At 39.6% G+C, this 20,930-nt stretch overlaps 5 protein-coding genes across 7 annotated transcripts; 3 read left to right on the top strand and 2 right to left on the bottom strand.

Annotated features, from left to right (window-relative positions):
• The first annotated feature begins 291 nt into the window (after positions 1 to 291).
• On the top strand, positions 292 to 1,127 carry LOC108145780. The gene is made up of 3 exons (XM_017271350.2): positions 292 to 527; positions 585 to 722; positions 791 to 1,127. The coding sequence occupies exons 1-3, from the start codon at positions 433 to 435 to the stop codon at positions 1,014 to 1,016; spliced, it is 459 nt and encodes a 152-aa protein (XP_017126839.1). The 5' UTR covers positions 292 to 432; the 3' UTR covers positions 1,017 to 1,127.
• A 565-nt stretch (positions 1,128 to 1,692) lies between these two features.
• LOC108146222 (G-protein coupled receptor 52) lies at positions 1,693 to 17,411 on the top strand. Of its 3 annotated transcripts, none has more exons than XM_041708091.1 (5): positions 1,693 to 1,892; positions 3,987 to 4,166; positions 12,713 to 14,036; positions 14,564 to 14,822; positions 15,295 to 17,411. In XM_041708091.1, exons 3-5 carry the CDS (start codon positions 13,904 to 13,906, stop codon positions 15,869 to 15,871), a joined length of 969 nt encoding a protein of 322 aa, XP_041564025.1. In that variant the 5' UTR covers positions 1,693 to 1,892; positions 3,987 to 4,166; positions 12,713 to 13,903; the 3' UTR covers positions 15,872 to 17,411. The 3 variants fall into 3 exon arrangements, with proteins under 3 accessions (XP_041564025.1, XP_041564027.1, XP_041564026.1); XM_041708093.1 differs by lacking the exon at positions 1,693 to 1,892 and adding an exon at positions 1,943 to 2,146 and having other exon boundaries at positions 4,003 to 4,166; XM_041708092.1 differs by lacking the exon at positions 1,693 to 1,892 and adding an exon at positions 1,943 to 2,146.
• A 57-nt stretch (positions 17,412 to 17,468) lies between these two features.
• Positions 17,469 to 18,527, top strand: LOC108146220 (probable RNA methyltransferase CG11342). Its single transcript, XM_017272139.2, has one exon. It carries the CDS (start codon positions 17,659 to 17,661, stop codon positions 18,373 to 18,375), a length of 717 nt encoding a protein of 238 aa, XP_017127628.1. The 5' UTR covers positions 17,469 to 17,658; the 3' UTR covers positions 18,376 to 18,527.
• Positions 18,528 to 18,594: 67 nt separating this feature from the next.
• Positions 18,595 to 19,799, bottom strand: LOC108146219 (alpha-tocopherol transfer protein-like). Its single transcript, XM_017272138.2, has 2 exons — positions 19,339 to 19,799; positions 18,595 to 19,278 (listed from the first exon to the last, which is right to left on the bottom strand). The coding sequence occupies exons 1-2, from the start codon at positions 19,641 to 19,643 to the stop codon at positions 18,648 to 18,650; spliced, it is 936 nt and encodes a 311-aa protein (XP_017127627.1). The 5' UTR covers positions 19,644 to 19,799; the 3' UTR covers positions 18,595 to 18,647.
• A 109-nt stretch (positions 19,800 to 19,908) lies between these two features.
• Positions 19,909 to 20,604, bottom strand: LOC108146221 (probable 28S ribosomal protein S6, mitochondrial). Its single transcript, XM_017272140.2, has 2 exons — positions 20,405 to 20,604; positions 19,909 to 20,335 (listed from the first exon to the last, which is right to left on the bottom strand). Exons 1-2 carry the CDS (start codon positions 20,447 to 20,449, stop codon positions 19,937 to 19,939), a joined length of 444 nt encoding a protein of 147 aa, XP_017127629.1. The 5' UTR covers positions 20,450 to 20,604; the 3' UTR covers positions 19,909 to 19,936.
• Positions 20,605 to 20,930: the final 326 nt, after the last annotated feature.

Raw genomic sequence — 20,930 nt, 5'->3', positions numbered from 1 at the left:
GAAGTCTGAAAAAAACCAACGAAATTCCGTAACAAATTAGTTGTTTAATAATTGTATTTTACATTTGGAAACCATTACCCCAATCATATTTTATATTTTAACTTTGGGAACTTATTTGTTGAAAAAAGAATTGAATTAAATTCCTTTTATAAAAAGTGACGTAAATAGATAACTTAATAACTAACCATAAATATATTTGCATATATATATGTATATATTATTTGCACAATATGTTCTGAGCAACTTGTCTTAATTGCAATCTAGTGTTCTATACTGCTTTTCTTAAGCACTCAAAGATTACACATCTCTAGAAAACCATTTTAGATTTAGAAATCGGCATAAACAAATATTGACACACACACACTTTATTTGAAATCAAAATTTTTTCCCGGACTTCAGAAGGCAGTTAGCCGTCAGACGAGCAGGCCAATAATGTATCAATTCGCATTCTGGAGGAGCGAGGTGAAGACGCACCAAATCGATCAGGTATCGCCCATTTGGAAGGACTTGAATGCCACATTTGTGACGTAAGAGTGCGGGGATAGCAGTGCCACCCAGATTATTATATCCCTTATTTCACCCAGTGTCCTCAGCTGGAGTTGGCTCATTTACACCTTGTCCGCATTGGTAATTCTCGTTTGCGCATATTTTGCATACTGTGAACGTTGCCGCCGGACGGAGACAATACGACGTCGACGGGTGATTCAGCGAGCCCAGGAACGGTACGAAAACCAATTTAAAAATTCTATTCAGAAAATATATGTACCATTTTATATTCCTACTCCAAAAGGCCCCCTCAAAAACGGCGACCGAATGCGGCATACAGAGATCACCAGATCTACCGACATATTATCCTTAGCGTCGCCAAATATATGAAGAATCCGGAAGGCATACGTCCATTCATAGAACACATGGACCACCTGTATCCTCTGCGACATACGTTGGCTGATGATCAGCAAGCGGCAGAACTTTCACTAAACGTTAACGATGCAGAGCCAAGTACTGGAGAGGATTAATAACTAAAGCCTAAGTCGGCCAATACATGCCACCTGAAGACTACATTTCTATCAAGTTTATTAAGCAATCATTTCGGTAGTAAATAAAACCTTTTGATTGATGCATTTTAACTTTAAATTTTAAGTATATGTTGTTCCCTTATAAAATATAATTTTAAACGCTAAATCTTAATGTTTTTAAAGTAAGTTGGGTAAAACTAAAACTATTTAAGTTTCTGAAATTTAAATTTTTTAACAAAGTCTTAAAACGTTACCGAACAAGATCTTTTCAGGAATAAGTTTTATGTAAAATTAAATATAAATTTGAACCACTTAAAAATGTTTCCGCAGAAAAACTTGAAGCTGCCAAAATATATTGCCGATGTGCATTTGGAGCACGGAGATAAATTAATTAATTTAACCAGGCCTTTGGCAACGGATGTTGGGGCATGCGCAGTGGCGCATTCTTGTCGGCGGTGCCTAAAAATATGCAGTGCTATTTTTACCTGCCACAAATATAAACAATCCGCCATGTGCGCCGCAAAGCTTTCAGCTGGCGAAAGCTTTCGCTCTCGCTCTTCCTGTTGCTGCTTTCCAGCTCCGCTCTCTCACTCTCTATGTCTCTTGCTCTGTTGGCCGAGTTTTCTCAGTGGCTGAGAAAAGCGATGGAAAAGCGGAAAAACAGTTGCCAGTTAGACAGTGAGCGCGTCGCACCTACGCACGCATCGAAAAGATTCAGCGGCAGCAGCAGCAGCGCGTTCAGTGGTTGTTGTTGTTGGAAACGGTGGAAACACACTCGCACACACACATAGTCACACGGACAGACACAACACCAAGACACACACACCAACACACTCGGCCAGCAAACACAATTTTCAGCTGGCCAAAAAACGAAAAGTTTGTTCATCCTTAATCTTTTTGTTTTGTCCCACCAATCATAAATGGAAAAATTAAAAATTCAAAGTCCAGAGTGTATTCAATTAAATTGTGAAAATAACGAGCTAGACGATAATTGAAAAATCAAGGCACACACCTGCGCACATGTCTGTGAGAGGGTCCTGTGTGTACATGTGTGTATCTGTGTAGAAGCTCCTGCGTCTGTATGTGTGTTGAAGGCTAAGCAGAATCAGCAGCCACGAAAAAGCCAACAAGTAAAATAATAATTGCATGTGCCCCAAAAATTGAAAAATTGGAAGTGGAAAATTGCCTTACCGCAAATAAAAAATACAACAGTGCAAAGTGACAACGTTTAATATATCTATATTTACTAGCCAGAAAATTAAAATATTTCTAGGCAGCAAAGCCATAAATTCTACACCCTCAAAATTATCTTATCTGAAAACAAGAAAGAAAGCAAACTTCGGCAAGCCGAAGTTCATATACCCTTGCAGCTATCGCAAGAATTAAATATTTTTGAAAACATTAAAATTATGATTTACTTGCGTATATGTTTAAAAACATTGAAGCTATGACGATTTGCAGCTTAATTATTTGATTGTTCTTTTATATATTTTTAATATTTGTATGGGAGCTATATGATATAGTCGTCCGATTTTGATGAAATTTAAACCATAATTCTGAAATATTTAACCATTGCTATATGTCGAAGAACTAAACAAAAAATTAAAAAACAGCAAAGTTATAATTTTTTTTTAATTATTTTTCTGATTGTTCCTATGGGAGCTATATGCTATAGTCGTCCGATTTTGATGAAATTTTAACCATAATTCTGAAATATTTAAACATTGCTTTATGTCGAAGAACAAAACAAAAAATTAAAAAACAGCAAAGTTATAATTTTTTTTCAATTATTTTTCCGATTGTTCCTATGGGAGCTATATGCTATAGTCGTCCGATTTTGATGAAATTTAAACCATAATTCTGAAATATTTAACCATTGCTATATGTCGAAGAACTAAACAAAAAATTAAAAAACAGCAAAGTTATAATTTTTTTTCAATTATTTTTCCGATTGTTCCTATGGGAGCTATATGCTATAGTCGTCCGATCCGGCTCGTTCCGACTTATATACTACCTGCAATAGAAAGACAACTTTTGGGAAAGTTTCATGTAGATAGCTTTAAAACTGAGAGACTAGTTTGCATATAAACGGACGGACAGACGGACAGACGGACAGACGGACAGACGGACAGACGGACGGACAGACGGACGGACAGACGGACATGGCTAGATCGACTCTACTAGTGATGCTGATCAAGAATATATATACTTTATAGGGTCGGAAACGTCTCCTTCACTGCGTTGCAAACTTCTGACTGAAATTATAATACCCTCTGCAAGGGTATAAAAACAGAAAAGTTATAATTTTTTTTCATTTATTTTTCCGATTGTTCCTATGGGAGCTATATGCTATAGTCGACCGATTTTGATGAAATTTAAACCGTAAATCGAAAATATTTAACCGTTACTATATGTCGAAGAACTAATCAAAAAATTAAAAAACAGCAAAGTTATAATTTTTTTTCATTTATTTTTCCGATTGTTCCTATGGGAGCTATATGCTATAGTCGTCCGATCCGGCTCGTTCCGACTTATATACTACCTGCAATAGAAAGACAACTTTTGGGAAAGTTTCATGCAGATAGCTTTAAAACTGAGAGACTAGTTTGCATATAAACGGACGGACAGACGGACAGACTGACAGACGGACAGACGGACGGACAGACGGACAGACGGACGGACAGACGGACATGGCTAGATCGACTCTACTAGTGATGCTGATCAAGAATATATATACTTTATAGGGTCGGAAACGTCTCCTTCACTGCGTTGCAAACTTCTGACTGAAATTATAATACCCTCTGCAAGGGTATAAAAAATCCATTTAATTTAACACCACCGAATGCATGCATTAAAATATTATTTGATTGATTTATTAGTGATCAAAGGCTGCTTAACGTTTCTTTGAGGACGGCCGACTTTAGTTAGATAAACATGTCTTAAGCCCACATTCATCTAGATATTTTACAGTTCTTGCCTGTTGCAGCCAAAGAGTTAGCAAACAAAGTGATAAAGACAAAGTGTTCAAGACAAAATGTAATAAATATTCTTAAATATACAAAAACCAAATAAATTACTTAATAATTAAACGCTAAACTGGAAATCGGAGCAATGTCAAGGCCCACTTCTCAACTGGATATCCCGTCTAAGGTGAGTACCTTGGGTTCGGAGCATCAAGTCGAGCTTTGCTCCAGACGCATCCTACCTCAACACAAAAAAAATATAACATATATGGGAAGAATCTGGGAGTCTCAGCGAAAGAGCGAAGCAAAACATAAACAACCCCGAAAAGAGCGAAATACTAGAAGTAATGGTTAAAAGGAAAAGTGCTAGGAAACACTGGAATAAATTAGATTCACAGTTTATATATTTAGGACTTTCGGGTGTGGCTCAAAAGATTTATCGAATTATTTAAAAATACAATTTATAAAGTCTTTAAAGAATAAAATAGTTAGCTATTACAATCTTTTAAAAATCCCTGAAAGTATTCAACGTTCTGAAATGTATTTTATTCGAAAGACCGTAATTTTATTTTTATGAAATAAAATACACAGAATTCACGTGATTATTAAATGTTGAAAAAATCAAGTACCAATTGTTTTCGGTTTCTTTTAATAATTGATGAATACTAAACAGAAATACTAGAAAATATTAATTTAGTTATGATCTGAAACCTAACAGTTTTCTAAATATTTTAAATCGTAATATTTTAGTCGCGTTTTCTTCTCGATGTTTCTTACATCATTAAATTCGTATGATAGGTATTTGTTTATAATGTATTTTTTTCTAATATTTTTTCACGTGCACTCTTCTCCGTGCTTCTCCAATCGGAAATGCTGTGCTGTTTTTCTCATCTCCTTTATGTGCCGCCCTTCGGTGATGATGTAGAGATACGAAAATAGGCAAAGTTGAGCAAAAAACCAACGAATTTCAGTTGGAAAGCTCAATGCAAAGAACGGCCGCATTCGTTGGGGATTAGCCAAAGCCAAAGACTTTGCGCAAATACCGAAAAGCTCGAGCTCAGCGCATCATTTTCCACGCAAATTTCGTTTACGAAAATTTCAATTTATGTGTAGCACACAGGATTGACAGGATATACATATATGAAGCCTGCATCAGCCAAGATTATGTATCTGTAATTCGGTCACACGTTACACGCCTCGTCGTTTTTTTTCTTTCGTTTTTATTGACTTTGTCGTTTTATAGGCAATTTGTCTTTTGGCAGCCGTCGATAACTTTTGCTGCGTCATAAAATTTCGCGCCAAACGAGAGCCCATATCCTTATCCTTATCGGCGAGGACTCAGGCCTGGACTCTTTCGCTGCCAAGTTGTTTATTTTGTCGTAAATTTGCCTTCAAGGACGCGACAACACCGCACAATCCACAACACACCGTCACCCCCCACCCACCGCCATTTACCCCCTCACATGACCATTTTATCGATCACACAATGGGAAATTTCACACGTTGTCCCAAAGGGCTGCGAAATAGCTGGGCCAGTACAGTGGTCTGTCGTTGTATTATTTAATTAATTTCAGTTAATTGCAGGGTAGTTGTTCATTTGGTATAGAGCCTATGGAACTGGCTTATACAATAAACAGGTTTTAAGTCACCAAGGCGACAGTTGTTTACCTTTAGAAATAAGGTCCAAAAATATTCGTCAGTGGAGACCTATATTTTGGAATGACCACTAAGACAAGTATTGCAAGTCCTGTAATTAAGATATATTTATATTTTATTTGAATATATTATTTTTCCAATTTGACTGATCTCTGTTACGTTATTAAAAAGTCATGTTAGTGCTTTCAAAAATAAAAGCATGTAATAGCGAATATCAGGAACTTAGAAGCTCAAAGGGAGTTCTTGAGTCATTTTTCAAGAGACTTATTAAGCCTTTTTATTATTTAAATTGTTAAAAAGGTTCCAAGCCACCTTTGAGTTCTTTTGTCCGAGTGAAAACTGTAACAAAAACCCGTTGTGTTGAATTGCGTTTCGCTGCTCGTCTTTAATTACGTGTGCTGCAATTGGCAGCTTCAAGGTCGTTGCCGTCTTTTGCATAATTAAGGGTCTGGCCGGGTCGGGTTGGGTCGCCCACCGCTCTGTGCCTCTTTTTCTGACTAACACATGCCACAATCTCTCGCTTTTCCGAGTGGCTTTTGTTCATTCTGCATAGTTTCTGAATAATGCAATTGACGCGGGCGTGTGGGCGGTGACACACTTGCCATTTTTCACACATGAACAGCCGGCAACCAGAAACCTAAAACAAAACCCCCAGCAAGCAGCAGCAGCAACTAGCGACGTGCAACATGCAACGAGCAACATGCAACATTCACTGCATGACCGGCACTCAAGTGCAATTTCCATAGCATACTTCAAGGCTGGCCCGTAGTCTAATTTACATGCCAAATGACGCTGCTCTCGCTTTTTGCCATGCTTTTATGAGTTGTGACGTGTGATTGTCCGGCATCCATTCTTTGGCGTTTTGTGTTTCGAAACACGTATTCAATTAGTCCGATAAAGGAAGCAAAATGCCGCAACGGCTGCTGCCCACACATTTGCATACGAGAGTGGGGGGAAATTCGAGAGTGGCCTACTGGCTGTAAATGTTTGAGGACTATATCCTTGAACTAAAACTAGAGCTCAAACAGGAGCAGAATTTGCTATATCATTGGTTTAAAAATATTCATAGTTATATTACTTGAGTGCTAAAGTCGAAGAATTGTTTATTCATTTCATAATATTACACTTTATACGACACTGATAATAAACTAATAGTCATAAACAAAAAATTTAAATACATTTTTAATTAGTCAATAAAGATTATTTTTACACTTTAGAACACTTCAATTAAAACAATTATGTAGTTGTCTCAGTTAACACTGATTGAGTTCTAAGAAAATCAATTTTCAGTAATAAATTTCTGTTTATCAAACATTCCATCTAAAAGAATTTTACAATCATACATATTCAGAAATTCATAGCTTTCTTGATTTATGACCACAACGTGTCTGCAAATGTCAAATGTTTTTAATAATGTGGTACCTACTCAGAAAAGAAATTTTGGAAAGTAAGAGTGGGGCTGTTTTTTGGCGGCTTTTAGGTTTGACAACAAATAGCTGGCAAAAAAATGAGGCAAACAAAAAAGCGCTGCTATATTTAAATGTCTTAATATACCAACAACAATTTAAACAGCGCATATATATAAAGATATTATTGTAAAATGGTGACTAACAAATACCCTTTGGAAGAACTATACAAATTGTTTTGGCTTATTATTAAATATAACATCTTGGGTACTGCTTAAAATATTTTAATAATTTTCAAGTGACATTTTAAATGAAAAGTCCCATATACCCTATTAACTATCATAATTGGTTTTCGCACCCACAAAAACAGCATTTAGCGAAATGAAAAGAAAACATTTTAACCAAAACTGCCAAAGGAAAAACAAAACAACAAAACAAAAGCGCTGGTCGATGGCCTCCCTAAATGGACACACCCACTCAGCCTAAATTCTCCAACACTCCCTGTTTTTCCGCTCTCAATTTTCCGCCCTTCCCTATTTTTCCACCCACTGTTTTTTTCCCAAATTCCCGCATTTCATTTCCTTTCACCTCCTCTCACGCACACACAAATCGCAACTTTCTGTTTGTCCTGGCCATCGTCTAATTAGTTGTGGGCTGTGACCGCCTTGATTTATATATTTATGATGGGCGTGGCCCTGGGCTAGTGCCAACTAATTGCCGCCAGTGAGCGGGGCTATTCCCTCATTTCCCTTCTCGAGTCCTTATTGCGACCCTCGAAGAGTAGCTTTTCCCTCCAACGAACGGATACGGAAACAGATACAAACTGGCTCTCAGATACACACGTTAATAAGTGTGCATTTGGCAGCTGCTGCGAGCAAATTGGTTAAATGTCAAACCGTCCTCAGAGCTTCCGTCTCAATTCCGACCAGACTTGGCAGCTCTTTCAGCGTCAGTTTGCACATTGAGCCAATAAATTGCAAATGAAATACAAGTAACAAGGCGACGGATAAGCCTTGTGTGCACGGAGAAAAAATAATGGAAATAACTATTAAATTATTTGCAACTTTCTAATTTTTCTAAAATGCTAGGAATTTATTTTATTACATTTATTATTTCACTATACTCAATATAATAAGTTTGAGTTATTACAAATCAATTATTTGGGTTTTCAATTAAGCTTTAGTCAACCCGTTTCAAGAACAGAGTTGTTCTTAAAATCTTAAGGTAATATGTTCAAAAGTTGACAACAAATATGGCGTAGGTAATTAAACATTTATTTAAATTATTTTAAGTGTTCTCCCTGTGTGTGCATCAAAACCGCACCGTCATGATCCCGCGTTCCTCCCCCTTTGGCCATTGGCTCTATTCATTTCCATTCTGCTTATCAATCAGACAGCAAATAACAGCAACAAATAAACAAGTTGCTGCATTTGAGGCGGCAACAACAACCGCGGAGCGAACAGGAGCCATGGCGGGGATGACAAATTGATGCATTGCCGTATTGATTGCCCGACTGGCTTTGCTATTGCCACTGCCACAATGGACGCCTTGGCTGAATGTCAAGTAGCAGCATTGAAACGAATTTCGTGTTGGGGTTTTTTTTTTTTATTGATCGATTGTTCCAGTGCTTGATTGTGTGTGTGTGTGTGTGTAGGGGTGTGTATTTGTACGGGTAGAGCCGGTATCAGGAGCCAATACAATTGTCCTTAGCGCCGAATGCCGCAAGTCTTATTTATTACGCATACGTCACGTTGGCTGGGTAAATGGGGGAGGCGAAATGAAAAGGAAAGCCCGTGACTGTGACCTTGCCAATTGCAAACATCTGCAAACCCTTGCATTTTGTAAATATATTCAAGCATTCAAGTTACAATAAAAACTTTCGACCAAGGGGAAATCTGAATTAGTGAGGCATTCGAGCGCTACACAAAAATTCTGAGGGGAATAAAACAATATAAAACTAAGCACGCGCGCGTCGCCAAGTCGCTGTTTGCCCTTGGCCCGAGCCACGCCTCCTCTCTTATTGCCTCTATCACCGCCCTCGCAAACGCAAAATTGGCCCAAATAAAAGCATTGCGTATACGACATGTGGTACGGCATTTCACAATGCGGTTTATGGCCATAACAGCGGGTAGCACGTGAATTTAAGTTGGCCCAATCACGCATCCCCCGCCGACATTTATTTTGAGGACGGAAATATTCTTGGCATTTCATAGGGAAATTGGATTTTTTATGACGTTCCTTGGGCTACTCATTATTATTATGACAATATGGTATTTCCCACAGTTTGCAGATTTGGTCGACACATTAAGCTGAGCAGTTTTATTTTACTATTGATTTTTGCAGATGTTTATTATCCTATTTCTTTTTAATGTGAAATATAATATTTAAATCTTTCAAAACTGCAATCAAGATTTTTTAGTAACTTTTTGTTGGTTTTATAAATATAGAGTTTTGGTTTTATTTGATACATGTTTTGAATATATTCACTTATTGTTGAATAAAGGTTATGCCTTTTTCTAACCAATCATGTATCGAAATTCCCTCAATTTTTCTTCTACCCGAACTGTTGCATTTTGTGGAAAACTTGCCAGCTTTCTCCCACTTTAATTGCAATTTGCTTGCAGGCATTTTGGGGTTGACTAAAAAGTTTGTGGCCAAAAGTTTTGCTCGGTGAGCGAAGCAACAGGCTGCAGGACTGCCAGCAAAGTCCTTAAGCCACTGAGTGACAGGGGCTGCCAGGTCTAGCCCGGCCACGCCCCCCATCCCTCGCGCACCGCCCCTCAAGGACATGCATTTTCAGGCATATGCGACATTTGACATGCGTAAGCATAAATAATGCAGCCGCCTAGGCAAATGCACTGAGCAAAACAGGTGGCCGGAGTAAACACATTGAATAAAATAGCTGCTGGGGGGGGGAAATGAAAACGAGAAATAACAGCCAAGGTGAGGTCATGCTTATGTAAAGACGCAGCCACGTGGATGGCGACGATGACGATGATGACGTGGCGCCCATCCGCAGCAGCCTTGTCAGCCCGCCACCCACCGGTCCACCCACTTGTCGTCCTGGGGCTTCCTGCCGACAACCAACAACTAACGTCATCAAACGGGTATCCTTCTTGGGCCTGCAGCTCGCCTTGGCCTTTGTTGCGGTATATCGCAATTTGTTTTAAACACGTAGCCATCCGAAAGTCTATTTATAGCGCCCAGCGCCCCAAAAGAAAAGCTTTTCTCCATCCTGCGACTTTCACACCGAACTACCACTACCACTACCGCTACCACCCACCTGCCTGACATTTGGATATAATTTTATGACAGTGTCACATTCGATGGTTTTCCGCTTCTGTTTGTGTTTCGTTTCGGGCTCAGGGTTTTGTGTTCTCTGAGGCGACACTAACACGCATGGGATACATATTTTATGGACCCGAACGCTGAAAAACCTACCAAACAATAAATGAAAACAGGCCAGCAGAAAGTCGAGCGCAAACATACAGTGCGTTTCGGCGATGTTGGGTAGTTACACAGTTGGCATGCTTTGAAACTTTAAACAACGCTAAATTACGTCAAAGTTTTATTAATTATTATTAAAATGTGTAATAATTACAAAAAGTTTTTTTACTTGTTTTAAATGTGTTGTTCAAGATTTATTTTAATGCTTATTATATTTCGTCATAAATAATTGACTTGTATGACTTTATTAGAGTAGAGTTTGCAATAAAAAGTATAAAGTACGTAATAACAAATTATAAAACTGACCTAGTTTTATATTTATTGCATTTACTATTTTCTAAGTTTATATTTATGTACATTTGGTCTAGCATTCATCACAAACTTTAATGGTCAGTTTTGTGGGTCACTTGTGGGTCACTTGTGTTTTCGATTGAAACCGGAGCTACAATTTCCACAGCCCAGTTTCCAGTTTTCACAAACTCGTGTCTCTTAAAGTGGGTCAAAAAATGTAACTTCGGGCAGGACTTCAGTTGCGACTAAAAGCAGGCCACATATTATTTTTAATTATGCCACACAGTTAATGGGCTGCCCTGCGCTCCCATTGGCAATCAAAATCTCATCAGCCTGTTAGCGGTGCCCCTCGAAGAACAATGAACATATTTACATAATTAATCACCGGCCGCGCTTATTGATTGTCCTTCCAAGAAAGTGCACAGAGGGTTCAGTGAACCCAATTCTCTGCTTTCCGGTTTCCGGTCTCCGGTTTTTGAGGGGTTCAGGGGCTCATTATGCGAACGGCTCCGGTTAAGTTGGCAGCAATAACACTTATTTCAGGGTAATTGCAGTGGGGATGGACGAAGCCGAATGGATTTGAATTGGTGGCAGGCCAGGAAGTCATTTGCACAAATGACATTTGTTTGCCTCGGCATCGTCACCAACTGCAGGCGCTTACGCTTACGTAATGATTGACAATCAGGTGGAGGAGCAGAGGTGATTTTCTGCGACTCGGTTGCCCAGTGCAATTCATTGATATTTATCACCTGGCCAGTGACTGACTGTCGAACCAGAAGCGTTACCCCGTTATTGTTAATTAAATTACCAAGTTGAGCGAAGCAGAGGAGAAGCCGGGGCGTAAATGGCAAACTTGTTACCTCACTCAGCGACATCCCCTAATGCCCCTCCCGTCCCCTCCCCTCGTTTCATCAGCCCCCTTTGACACATGGAGCACCCCCGCTGATGTCTAATGGCATTTGATAATGGTGTTTGTGTTTATCTTTGTGTCTGCGTGGAAAATGGCACGATGACGTAGTAAATGTCAATGATGGAGGCTGCGATGGAAAATCAGAGGTGTCAGTTGAATATTACGTAAAAATAAATACCTTTCTTATTTTGAGAAGTTACAAAACATAGTCTTACATTGATATAAATTTAGTTTTAATTTAATTTAACAATTTATATATTTATTTATATTTATATTTAAATTAAATAATTAATATTATTTCAAGAATTATACAATTTTAAAGGTATTTAGTTTTACAAGCGAGTTTCAACTTGAATGGTGAACGGCTTTTTTAAAACGTTGTCTGCTGTTGCATATAGACTTTTAAGAGATTAAAATAATTGAAGAAAGGAATTTTAGAGGAAAATCAGAGACAACAATTTTTAAAAAATCCTATCCGCTACGATTAAGTGTAACCATTTAGGTAATCTTTTAAGGATTCTCCTCAAGTATTTTCTCCTTTTAAATCAGCCTAGCCCTGTCGGAAAATAGCCATGTTGGCAACTCTCAAAAGGGGTTCGTTAAATATAGATGGAGTGGGCGTGATCGATGACGGTGGTCCACAGATGGAGACCAAAGCGGAGACCCCTCGAGATTTTTAACAGTTCCAGGCCCTCGAGAGGCGAACCCAGTTTGAGCAGCCGGCCAGTGACAGCTATGGCTCTCAAACTGTGTCAAGTGGCACGGCAAAGTGGGTCATTGCAGGAGGTGGTTTTGGTGGTGGAAAAGGGGGTGGCGGTGGTTTGGGGTTGTGGCTCTGAAATAGCAGGCAAGTGACGGGCCCCAGGATAAGCACGCTTATGTAAAGCGTTTGTGCAGCTAAAAGGCTTTTTCCGCATGCCGTATGTGGGGATAATTTATTGATTGGCTCAAGATGGGAGATTCTGTAAAGTACATATTTATGAGACGCAGATGGCATTTAATTGGTTCGCTTTATCCTTGCAGATGCGCACAATTAGTTTAAACTGACGGCAGGATGTGGAGAGCAACAACAACAGCTACAGAAACAACAACAAAGCCAGAATTTACAAGCAAAAGGATAATCACAATCACCATGCAGCGAAATTAAATACCAAAGCCGATAACTAACAACCGAACTATTATCAAACTATTTTAAACAACTTAAATGTAGCACAACAGAAGCCTTACAAAACAACAAAACAACATTTGTGCTGTGCTTTAATTATAGTCAACCAAAAATTACAAACAACCACGAAAGAACCCCCAAAAACCGCGTAATTATTACACATTAAATATTAATAATAATAATCATTATTCTTCCACTTGCGAGTTTGAAATGTGTACATTTTTAAATCGATATTTAAACTACTAGCGAATTATAAATACCAAAAGATATATATATAACTGTTTAACGTTCATTAAAACTTAGCAAAGAGCGTTGTGAATTTAACAAACCAAAAACTAATAAATTAAACGGTTTACGATCCTCTAACTTAGAGCAAATTGTACACAATTAGTAGTTTTAAAACGTAAGATTTTAATCCAAAGAAAATTTTTAAACGAGCTTCAAACACACACGAAAAACAACAAGAACACGCCCACACACAACCGAGCAGAAACTTATCCTTAACCTTAACCACGGCGGCAGGATTGTAAGGGTAACAATCAAATGCTTGGCTCAGCGCCAGAAATACGGAGGCCCAAAAAGTAGGCAGTAGAAAATTTATACAAATTTGGCGCCAGCGGTGGAAAAAGAACGAAAAAAAAGGCAGAAAAGTAGCGCCAAGGACTACGACGACCTTCGCGTGTGCAAGCGTCGTTGCACAATAAAGGACGCCACTAACACTCTCGCCCAGACACACACACCCTCACACACACACGACCTCACCTATACACTAAAAACCAGCTCACATAGACACATAGAAATACACACACAAACACACAGGACAATTGCATGGGCGGCCGCCATGACCGGAAGTGAAGTACGGTCACGTCCACGTACACTGGCCTTTGCATAACAATCAGCCCGCCAAGGAGCCGCCAAGCAGGTGGGTGGCGAAAGCAGGAGAAAGCAAGTGAAAGCAGGTGAAACGAGGGAGCAGCAGGAGCCGGAGCCAAAGGAGTAAAAACAACGAGCACAGGAGCGCCACTTTCAACCGCCAGCGGACCGTAAAAATGCAGGAAATGAGCTACCTGCAGGATAATTCCAAGGTGGAGGCCCTCACCAAGGCGGTGCTCATATCCATACTGGGCGTGGCCATCGTCCTGTCCAACCTCCTCATCATCGCCACCTATGCCAACTTCAAGGGTACGTTGTTCAAATAACAAACGATTAATGCTTTCCACAGGAACATCTTGAACGCGGTTAGGTTTGGTCCAAATAACAATATCTTCAAAACAAACATGTATTTAAAGCTTAATTTAAATTTTTAATTTAATTTTGTCTTTTAAGAAAACCAATGTTTAAAGTACAAATGCATCCGAAATTAAATTTAAGGAGAGAAAGGAATGAAGTAAAAAAGCATCTTCTCTTATTTAAATGTCATGTGTTTTTGTCGGCTTTATTTTAAAAATGAAAAATTAGGTTTTGCTTAATTTATCTTAAGATATTAATTAATGATTTGTAGTTCCTGCCCTGCCCACAATGTTTGTCAAAAAAATGTTTTCTTTTGATCTATTGGATACATTTAAAAAGCATTAGGTTTGTGAATGTCGTAAATATAGAGCCGCCCAAAAAGTTATTGAATGTATAATTTACAAAATATTGTTTGCATTTGTTTTTAGTTTGCTTATCCCTTTTACTTCAATGCCTAATGTTTAAATTATAAACCACAGGGCCCACAGAGGTGATCAACTACTACCTGTTGTCCCTGGCCATTGCCGATCTGCTCTGCGGACTGCTGGTGGTGCCCTTCTCCGTGTATCCCGCCTTGACCGGAGAATGGATGTACGGCGACATCGTGTGCCGCTTCACGGGCTACCTGGAGGTCACTCTGTGGGCGGTGTCCGTCTACACGTTCATGTGGATATCCGTGGATCGGTATCTGGCGGTGCGCAAGCCACTGCGATACGAGACGGTCCAGACGAAGACGAGGTGAGTGGGGGGACATCTAGATTCCCAGTCTTAACAAATTAAAATTAAATCGGAATTTGTTGGTCAGAAAAAATTTTTAGAAATATTGAAACAACTAGTTGCAATGGTATTCTATATAATTTCAAAATGTAATTTTGTAATTGTAATCTAAAAGACACAAAATAATTAAATAATAATCATTTTTGGAATACTGAAATACTTTAATTAATAATATAGATATATTTTATAAATAAATAAGTTGTAATAACCGGATACAAAAGATAGAAGATATCAAATATAATTTGGAGAAAATGTTTAGCATACATTTTATGGGAAGCCTACTATCCTTCATAATATTATTTCAATACCAATTTTAATATATTATTCACTTTTACAGCTTATATTATATTAAGCAATATTTAGGAATTTAAAATAAATTTAATTTTTCTAAAGCAAATCGGATTAATCTTTATTCTTATGTTTGCCCTTGCAGATGCCAGTGCTGGATGGTGTTCACGTGGATATCGGCGGCCCTGCTCTGCTGCCCCCCAATTCTGGGCTACTCGATGCCCATCGAGAACAACATGACGCACATTTGCATGCTGGACTGGGGGAATATGGCGGCATATAGCGCCACTCTGGCGATTTTAGTCTTAGGTCCCAGCCTCATTTCAATCGTACACAACTACGGCTATATCTTTGTAATGATGCGTAAGATTAGGTCCGGCGAGCCGATACACGATAAAGAATATGCAACTGCTCTGGCTGAAAATTTATCGAACCCTAGTCATATGATGTCATTCGCATTAGTCTTTGCATTCTGGGTGTCCTGGCTGCCATGGATTCTGTTGCGTCTGTATGAGGTGGTCACGGGCGATGTTATCCAAAGTACTCTTATCAACTTCGCCGTCGTCTGGATCGGCATATTGAATTCGTTTTGGAAAATTCTAATCATGACCAGTATGTCGCCGCAATTCCGTATCGCTTTGAGAGTATTTTGCTTAACCATTTGTTGTAAGACTAAGGGCCGTTTGCAAGCAGAGCTAATCGGGTTGGACCCAGATGACTAGAGTTAGATTTAGATTTTCATTCTCCTCAAAAAATACAAAAGAATTAAAACCGCAAAAAAACCCCCAACCCCCCAACCCCTCACCCCCTCCGCAACCCCTATATCCCTTTGAGAAGAACTTCGAAGTCCCGCAAGTAATAAATTGGTTGTAATTGCATTGAGCCATTTCCTTAACTCTCTCTCTCTATCTATATTAACACTTACTTGCCTGTTGCCATATAGTTGCATATTTACGGGCCGTTTGGCGCTACGCGACATGCCAATGAAAGCACCACCCACAAGCCACAGAAAAACTGAGAAACTCTAAAACGCAACCACTCAACCACTCAGCCACTCAACCACTCAGCCACTCAGCCACCCAACCATACAGCAACCACACAGAGACACCAAAAACACAGACACGTTGAAAGACATATTCATATTTCTAGACCTAAGCTAAGCTAAGAGTTTTTAGCGTATCCAATTATGATTGATTAATTGATTGATTGATTGAATTGAATTGATTGACGATTATTATTGTGTATTTATGAGCTTACCACGTATATACTTGTACTTGTACTTAACTCTAGCCATATACATATTGTAGCAGCGATTCTAATTCTAATTCTAATTCGTAGACAAGAGACAATTCACTAGGCAAGCAGAACATTTCCGTTTCCGGTTTACAATTCAAACTTGCTATCACACTAAAAACAATATGAAAATCATATGCTACTCAAGAAGCAAGATATTGCGTATATATATATAAACCTTTTTCAAAGTCCATATTAAGTAGCATTTAGAATTTTACAAAAAAAATCGTGTAGAGTTTATTAAACAATTTGCCAAACTTGACGACGGACCGGAAATTAAGAATTCAAAATTCAGAACATTCAATCTTCGCACGCTTTGCGAATGCGCTTTAGAAACGGAAATCCCAGGCCCACTAAACGATGTAAAACTCAACCCAGCAAAAACGTTAAAATACGAAAGCGATCAAACCCGAAAAAAAAAACATTTCCAGTAGTTCTTAGCGATAAATAAATACAAAAAATTATAAAAACGAAAATGAAAGGATAGGCTAGTGTCAAGTTTCGATCGTTGTTTAAACCGGCAAATGCAGATGCATATATTTTCCTTTTGGCCGCCCCTGAACGCTTCGATTTGGTGGGGTTCCCAATTTCGCCCAGTTCCCTTAGTGGGTCAAATTCAGTTTCCCAGGCCTCGCCAGTGGAGCGTTCAGGGTCCCAAGTCGAGTGTTTGCCGTTGAATGTTGTTGATCTCCACTGTTACTTTGATGATATCTCAGCTGCAAACATGCCAAAATGCGAAAATAATGAACGAAATTCGATTTCGAAAACGAAACATTGTGTATATTTTGTTGTTGTACATTTCATTGATGATCTTTTGTACATTTAGTTATAGTTCGAAACTAATTTACACACCAAAGCAAGTGTTATCGATTTTTAAGTGTAAGGAAATTGTTAGAGCCGTATAAGCAGATAGAAAAGGCGTTTCGACAAATATAAACAATGAACGCAGTAAATAAATGCAAAAATGATGATAAGGGAAGTTCTAGTTTGAATTTGGCGGTTTAATACAAGTTGCTACGCTTTTGAGCACTGGCATTTGGTTATGTTTTTGTGTATAATGTGGTCACACAGTTAACACAGTTTATCGGTTAACCATAAAAAGTATCGAATAATAATCGTTGTTTCTGCTGTAAGGGTCACACTTAAAAATAAACATTTTAATCTTGTGAATCGAAATCATTTTAACGTGCTTATAAACAATATATAAAATTAAATCATGGACATCAGAAACAACGACCCCGGTGCTGTTCAATATGGGAATTTCATGAACTATTATCAATTTAATTCAGCCTCGGAACGTGTTAAACTTTTGCCGGATAAAGATGTATGGTTACCTCCTTTAAAAGATAATGAATCCTCCGGAAGTAGTCCCTATTTTGTACTGGATGTGGGCTGCAATTGCGGGGTATTTACCCAACTGCTTCATAAATATCTTGAGGAACTCCTCCAAAGGCCAGTGAAAATTCTAGGAGTGGATATAGACAATCGTCTGATTCAACGTGCTGTGGAGGAGAATGAATCCCCTGAAGAAATAAGCTACGCCTGCGTAGATGTCCTAAATGATGAAGCATTTGAATCCGTAAACGCTTATTTGAAGCTTAATAATCTTGAAAAGTTCGATGCCATTTGCTGCTACTCAATTACCATGTGGATTCACCTAAATCATCATGATGAAGGCCTACAACTATTTCTGAAGAAGCTGTCCAATCTGGCAGAGCTCCTGGTGGTGGAACCACAACCCTGGAAATGCTATCAAACCGCAGAGAGGCGTCTCAAAAAAGCAGGAGAAACTTTCCCCCTTTTTCTGGAACTTAAGTGGCGATCTGATGTGGAAATGCAGATACAAAACTACCTGGAAAATTCACTGGACCGAAGAAAGATATTCGAGTCTACGCCCACTAAATGGCAGCGAAAGATTTGCTTCTATAGGTGATAATATAAGCACTTAATGTGATAGATAATGTTCATATAGGAGGGATCTATATTGCTTTGACCTTTTCCTGGAGAAGCAGTTAAGCGTATTCCCATTTTAATAGTTTTAGAGACAATAAACCATTTCAAAATAGCTGATAACTAAAAACTCCAGACATATAAATGTACTTTCTAAGCCATTAATGGGTTGAACCCAACCAGGTATTGTAGACAATAACAATTTTTAAAATAACAAATTCATTTCTAGGGTTAACAAAACCTACCACTTTCAAACTAATCCACGTTGAGCTTCCTGAAGGAACCCTCGATGCCAAAGAGCCCTTCGAAATCGATGGGTTTGCCCGGTCGCAGGCTCTCATCAGTGCCATAGTTGGCACTATCCTTGAAGAACTCGCTGTATTCATCCAACTTTTTCTCCCACACTGCCACAATTTCCGGCACTGATCCATTCTCGCCACCATATTCCGCGGGAAGGTATTTCAGCGGGATCTGCTCCGTCAGCAGATCCATTTTGTTGCCATGCACAAAGAGGCGCGACTGCATCTTCTTGGACATCATGGGCTTGAACATGTTGAACATCTGCTCGAAACCGCTGATGGTGTTGATGAAATGCTGTGCCTTTAGACGCAGTGGAAGAGCCTCCTCCGAAAAGACGGTGAACTTCTTGGCCATCGAAGGAGTCATCTGGAACAAGTGCCCTGCCGTGGCGCCCTTCATGTCCATGATGAAAACAATGCCATTAATATTGGCATAGTCATCCTCTAAAATGGCAATTTCCTGAATGGCCTGTGCCACTTGCATGCACTCCAGCATGGTGTACTTCTCCACGGGCACCAAACCCATTCGCCAAATGCCAATTCGGGGTCCATTTTCGTATAGGGGAGTTGGCAAATAGACTATGGCCCTGATAAGATTGACAAATTAATGGTTTTTTCTTATTGGTTTTCTAAGGTATATTACTTACCCCGTTTGGTGGATCTCCCGGAACTTTCCATCCGTAGTGCTGTTCACTCGAAAGTATTCCGGATACTTGGTCTTGAGCGTGTAGAACTGATCTATTTTGGACTTGGCCCGCTCCAGACTGTACTTGCAGCCGCGCAGGAAGGCCACCAGATACTGGTCGTCGGTTCGGGGATTCAGATGTGGCTGCTGTTCGATCCAGGTCCTGAATGCCAGCAGATCGGCCTCCAGACGAGCGGGATCCTCCTTCAGCTGCTCGATGGCCACTTTCTGCAGCTCTGGCGTGAGTGGTCGTATTTGCGGTGCCATTTCTTCTTCTGCGGCTTTCACTCAAGTGGAGGAGGTGCTAGTGAACTGTTCAGCGATTCTTGGGGCACTACTTGCCCAATCTACGTTTCTATTGATGGAGTTCGATTTTTACGGCACCTTTATCTATCTGATAAGCGCCAATTGGGGGCTATAAACTAAACAAAGACAAACACTGTGCCAAACGCAGCGATAAGAAGGGCATTTCATAAGAGCACTTTAGTTAAAAATAGCCAAAGATCGTGGACGCCACTTATCGTGTTAAAAATTAATAATGAGCGAGCTTTATTCGGGGTTTACTTCTGGAAGGGATAGTAGTCCAAGCCGGAGTTGTAGTTGTACTTCTTCTTTTGCTTTCTCTGGGCAGCCGCGACAATCTCTTGGACATCCTTGCGGTAGGCGGGTGGCAGCATCTCCTCGTGCAGCGTGCAGGGTTTATGCTCGGGCTCCTCCACCTTGAAGATATAGCGCCGCACGATGTCTATATCGCGGCCGAATTCCTCTTTCAGATCGGCAATCCTCGTGGGCGCCGTATCGAAGGCAATGGTGAAGTGAGTACCCTCGCGATGCACCACTCCGTGTTCGCTGACTTTGTGGGGCAGGGCACGGGTGCCCAGGTTCTCCAGCTTCCTAATGATGCCCCCCTTGTCCAGGATGGACTCGGCCGTTCGCTTTATCACGGAAATCAGTTCGGGCTGTCAATGGGCATGGAGATTCTTATTTACTTTTATGTAACTGCCGGTGGAAATTCTAGTGCTACTCACGCGAGGCAATTGACGCAGCACCAGTGCTAGCTCGTAGGAGGGCATTTTGGTTGGTGGTTAGCGGCAGCTTTTAAATAACTCAATATGCGTTTAAAGTCCTTTATTTAGAAGTTTTAATTCATTAAAAAATTTGACTAAAACAACGTTGTTGATCCACCAGCTGACAGTGCTGTAAAACGGCGACTGAACAGCTGATGTAGGGAACACTAAAAGTTAACGAGGACATACACCACAATAAACGAAGTGTTCGAGATAGAAGAAAATCGATAATAACCCGCCAAACGTTTTGAAATTATCGATGACAACATTTTCACTGGATTGAGTGCATTTCATACGACGGTTAACAGAATGTGAAATAACTGTGGTGGAAACTTAACAGCGCGCAAGAACAGCAGGGATATTTTTTGGTGTGACCATTTCGACTATCTTTACTTCTTAGAGACGTAATAAATATCGATATTACTACGATGAAAATATCGATGACAGTTGGAATAGACAATTCCACACCTCTAGTCTCCCAGTCTGG

The sequence above is a fragment of the Drosophila elegans genome, unplaced genomic scaffold (assembly GCF_018152505.1).
Source record: "Drosophila elegans isolate 14027-0461.03 unplaced genomic scaffold, ASM1815250v1 contig_208, whole genome shotgun sequence".
NCBI lineage: Eukaryota > Metazoa > Arthropoda > Insecta > Diptera > Drosophilidae > Drosophila > Drosophila elegans.
This window is presented reverse-complemented; position numbering and strand designations above follow the sequence as displayed.

What these genes read in the sequence shown, in the direction of transcription:
- LOC108145780 (XM_017271350.2), top strand. Translation starts at nt 433, where the DNA reads ATGTATCAATTCGCATTCTGGAGGAGCGAGGTGAAGACGCACCAAATC. An exon ending in TTGAATGCCACATTTGTGAC is followed by an intron (nt 528 to 584) that starts GTAAGAGTGCGG and finishes TATTTCACCCAG; the next exon opens with TGTCCTCAGCTGGAGTTGGC. An exon ending in ATTCAGCGAGCCCAGGAACG is followed by an intron (nt 723 to 790) that starts GTACGAAAACCA and finishes CTACTCCAAAAG; the next exon opens with GCCCCCTCAAAAACGGCGAC.
- LOC108146222 (XM_041708091.1), top strand. Translation starts at nt 13,904, where the DNA reads ATGCAGGAAATGAGCTACCTGCAGGATAATTCCAAGGTGGAGGCCCTC. An exon ending in CACCTATGCCAACTTCAAGG is followed by an intron (nt 14,037 to 14,563) that starts GTACGTTGTTCA and finishes TATAAACCACAG; the next exon opens with GGCCCACAGAGGTGATCAAC. An exon ending in ACGGTCCAGACGAAGACGAG is followed by an intron (nt 14,823 to 15,294) that starts GTGAGTGGGGGG and finishes TTGCCCTTGCAG; the next exon opens with ATGCCAGTGCTGGATGGTGT.
- LOC108146220 (XM_017272139.2), top strand. Translation starts at nt 17,659, where the DNA reads ATGGACATCAGAAACAACGACCCCGGTGCTGTTCAATATGGGAATTTC.
- LOC108146219 (XM_017272138.2), bottom strand. Translation starts at nt 19,643, where the DNA reads ATGGCACCGCAAATACGACCACTCACGCCAGAGCTGCAGAAAGTGGCC. An exon ending in CGGGAGATCCACCAAACGGG is followed by an intron (nt 19,279 to 19,338) that starts GTAAGTAATATA and finishes CAATCTTATCAG; the next exon opens with GGCCATAGTCTATTTGCCAA.
- LOC108146221 (XM_017272140.2), bottom strand. Translation starts at nt 20,449, where the DNA reads ATGCCCTCCTACGAGCTAGCACTGGTGCTGCGTCAATTGCCTCGC. An exon ending in TGCTGCGTCAATTGCCTCGC is followed by an intron (nt 20,336 to 20,404) that starts GTGAGTAGCACT and finishes GCCCATTGACAG; the next exon opens with CCCGAACTGATTTCCGTGAT.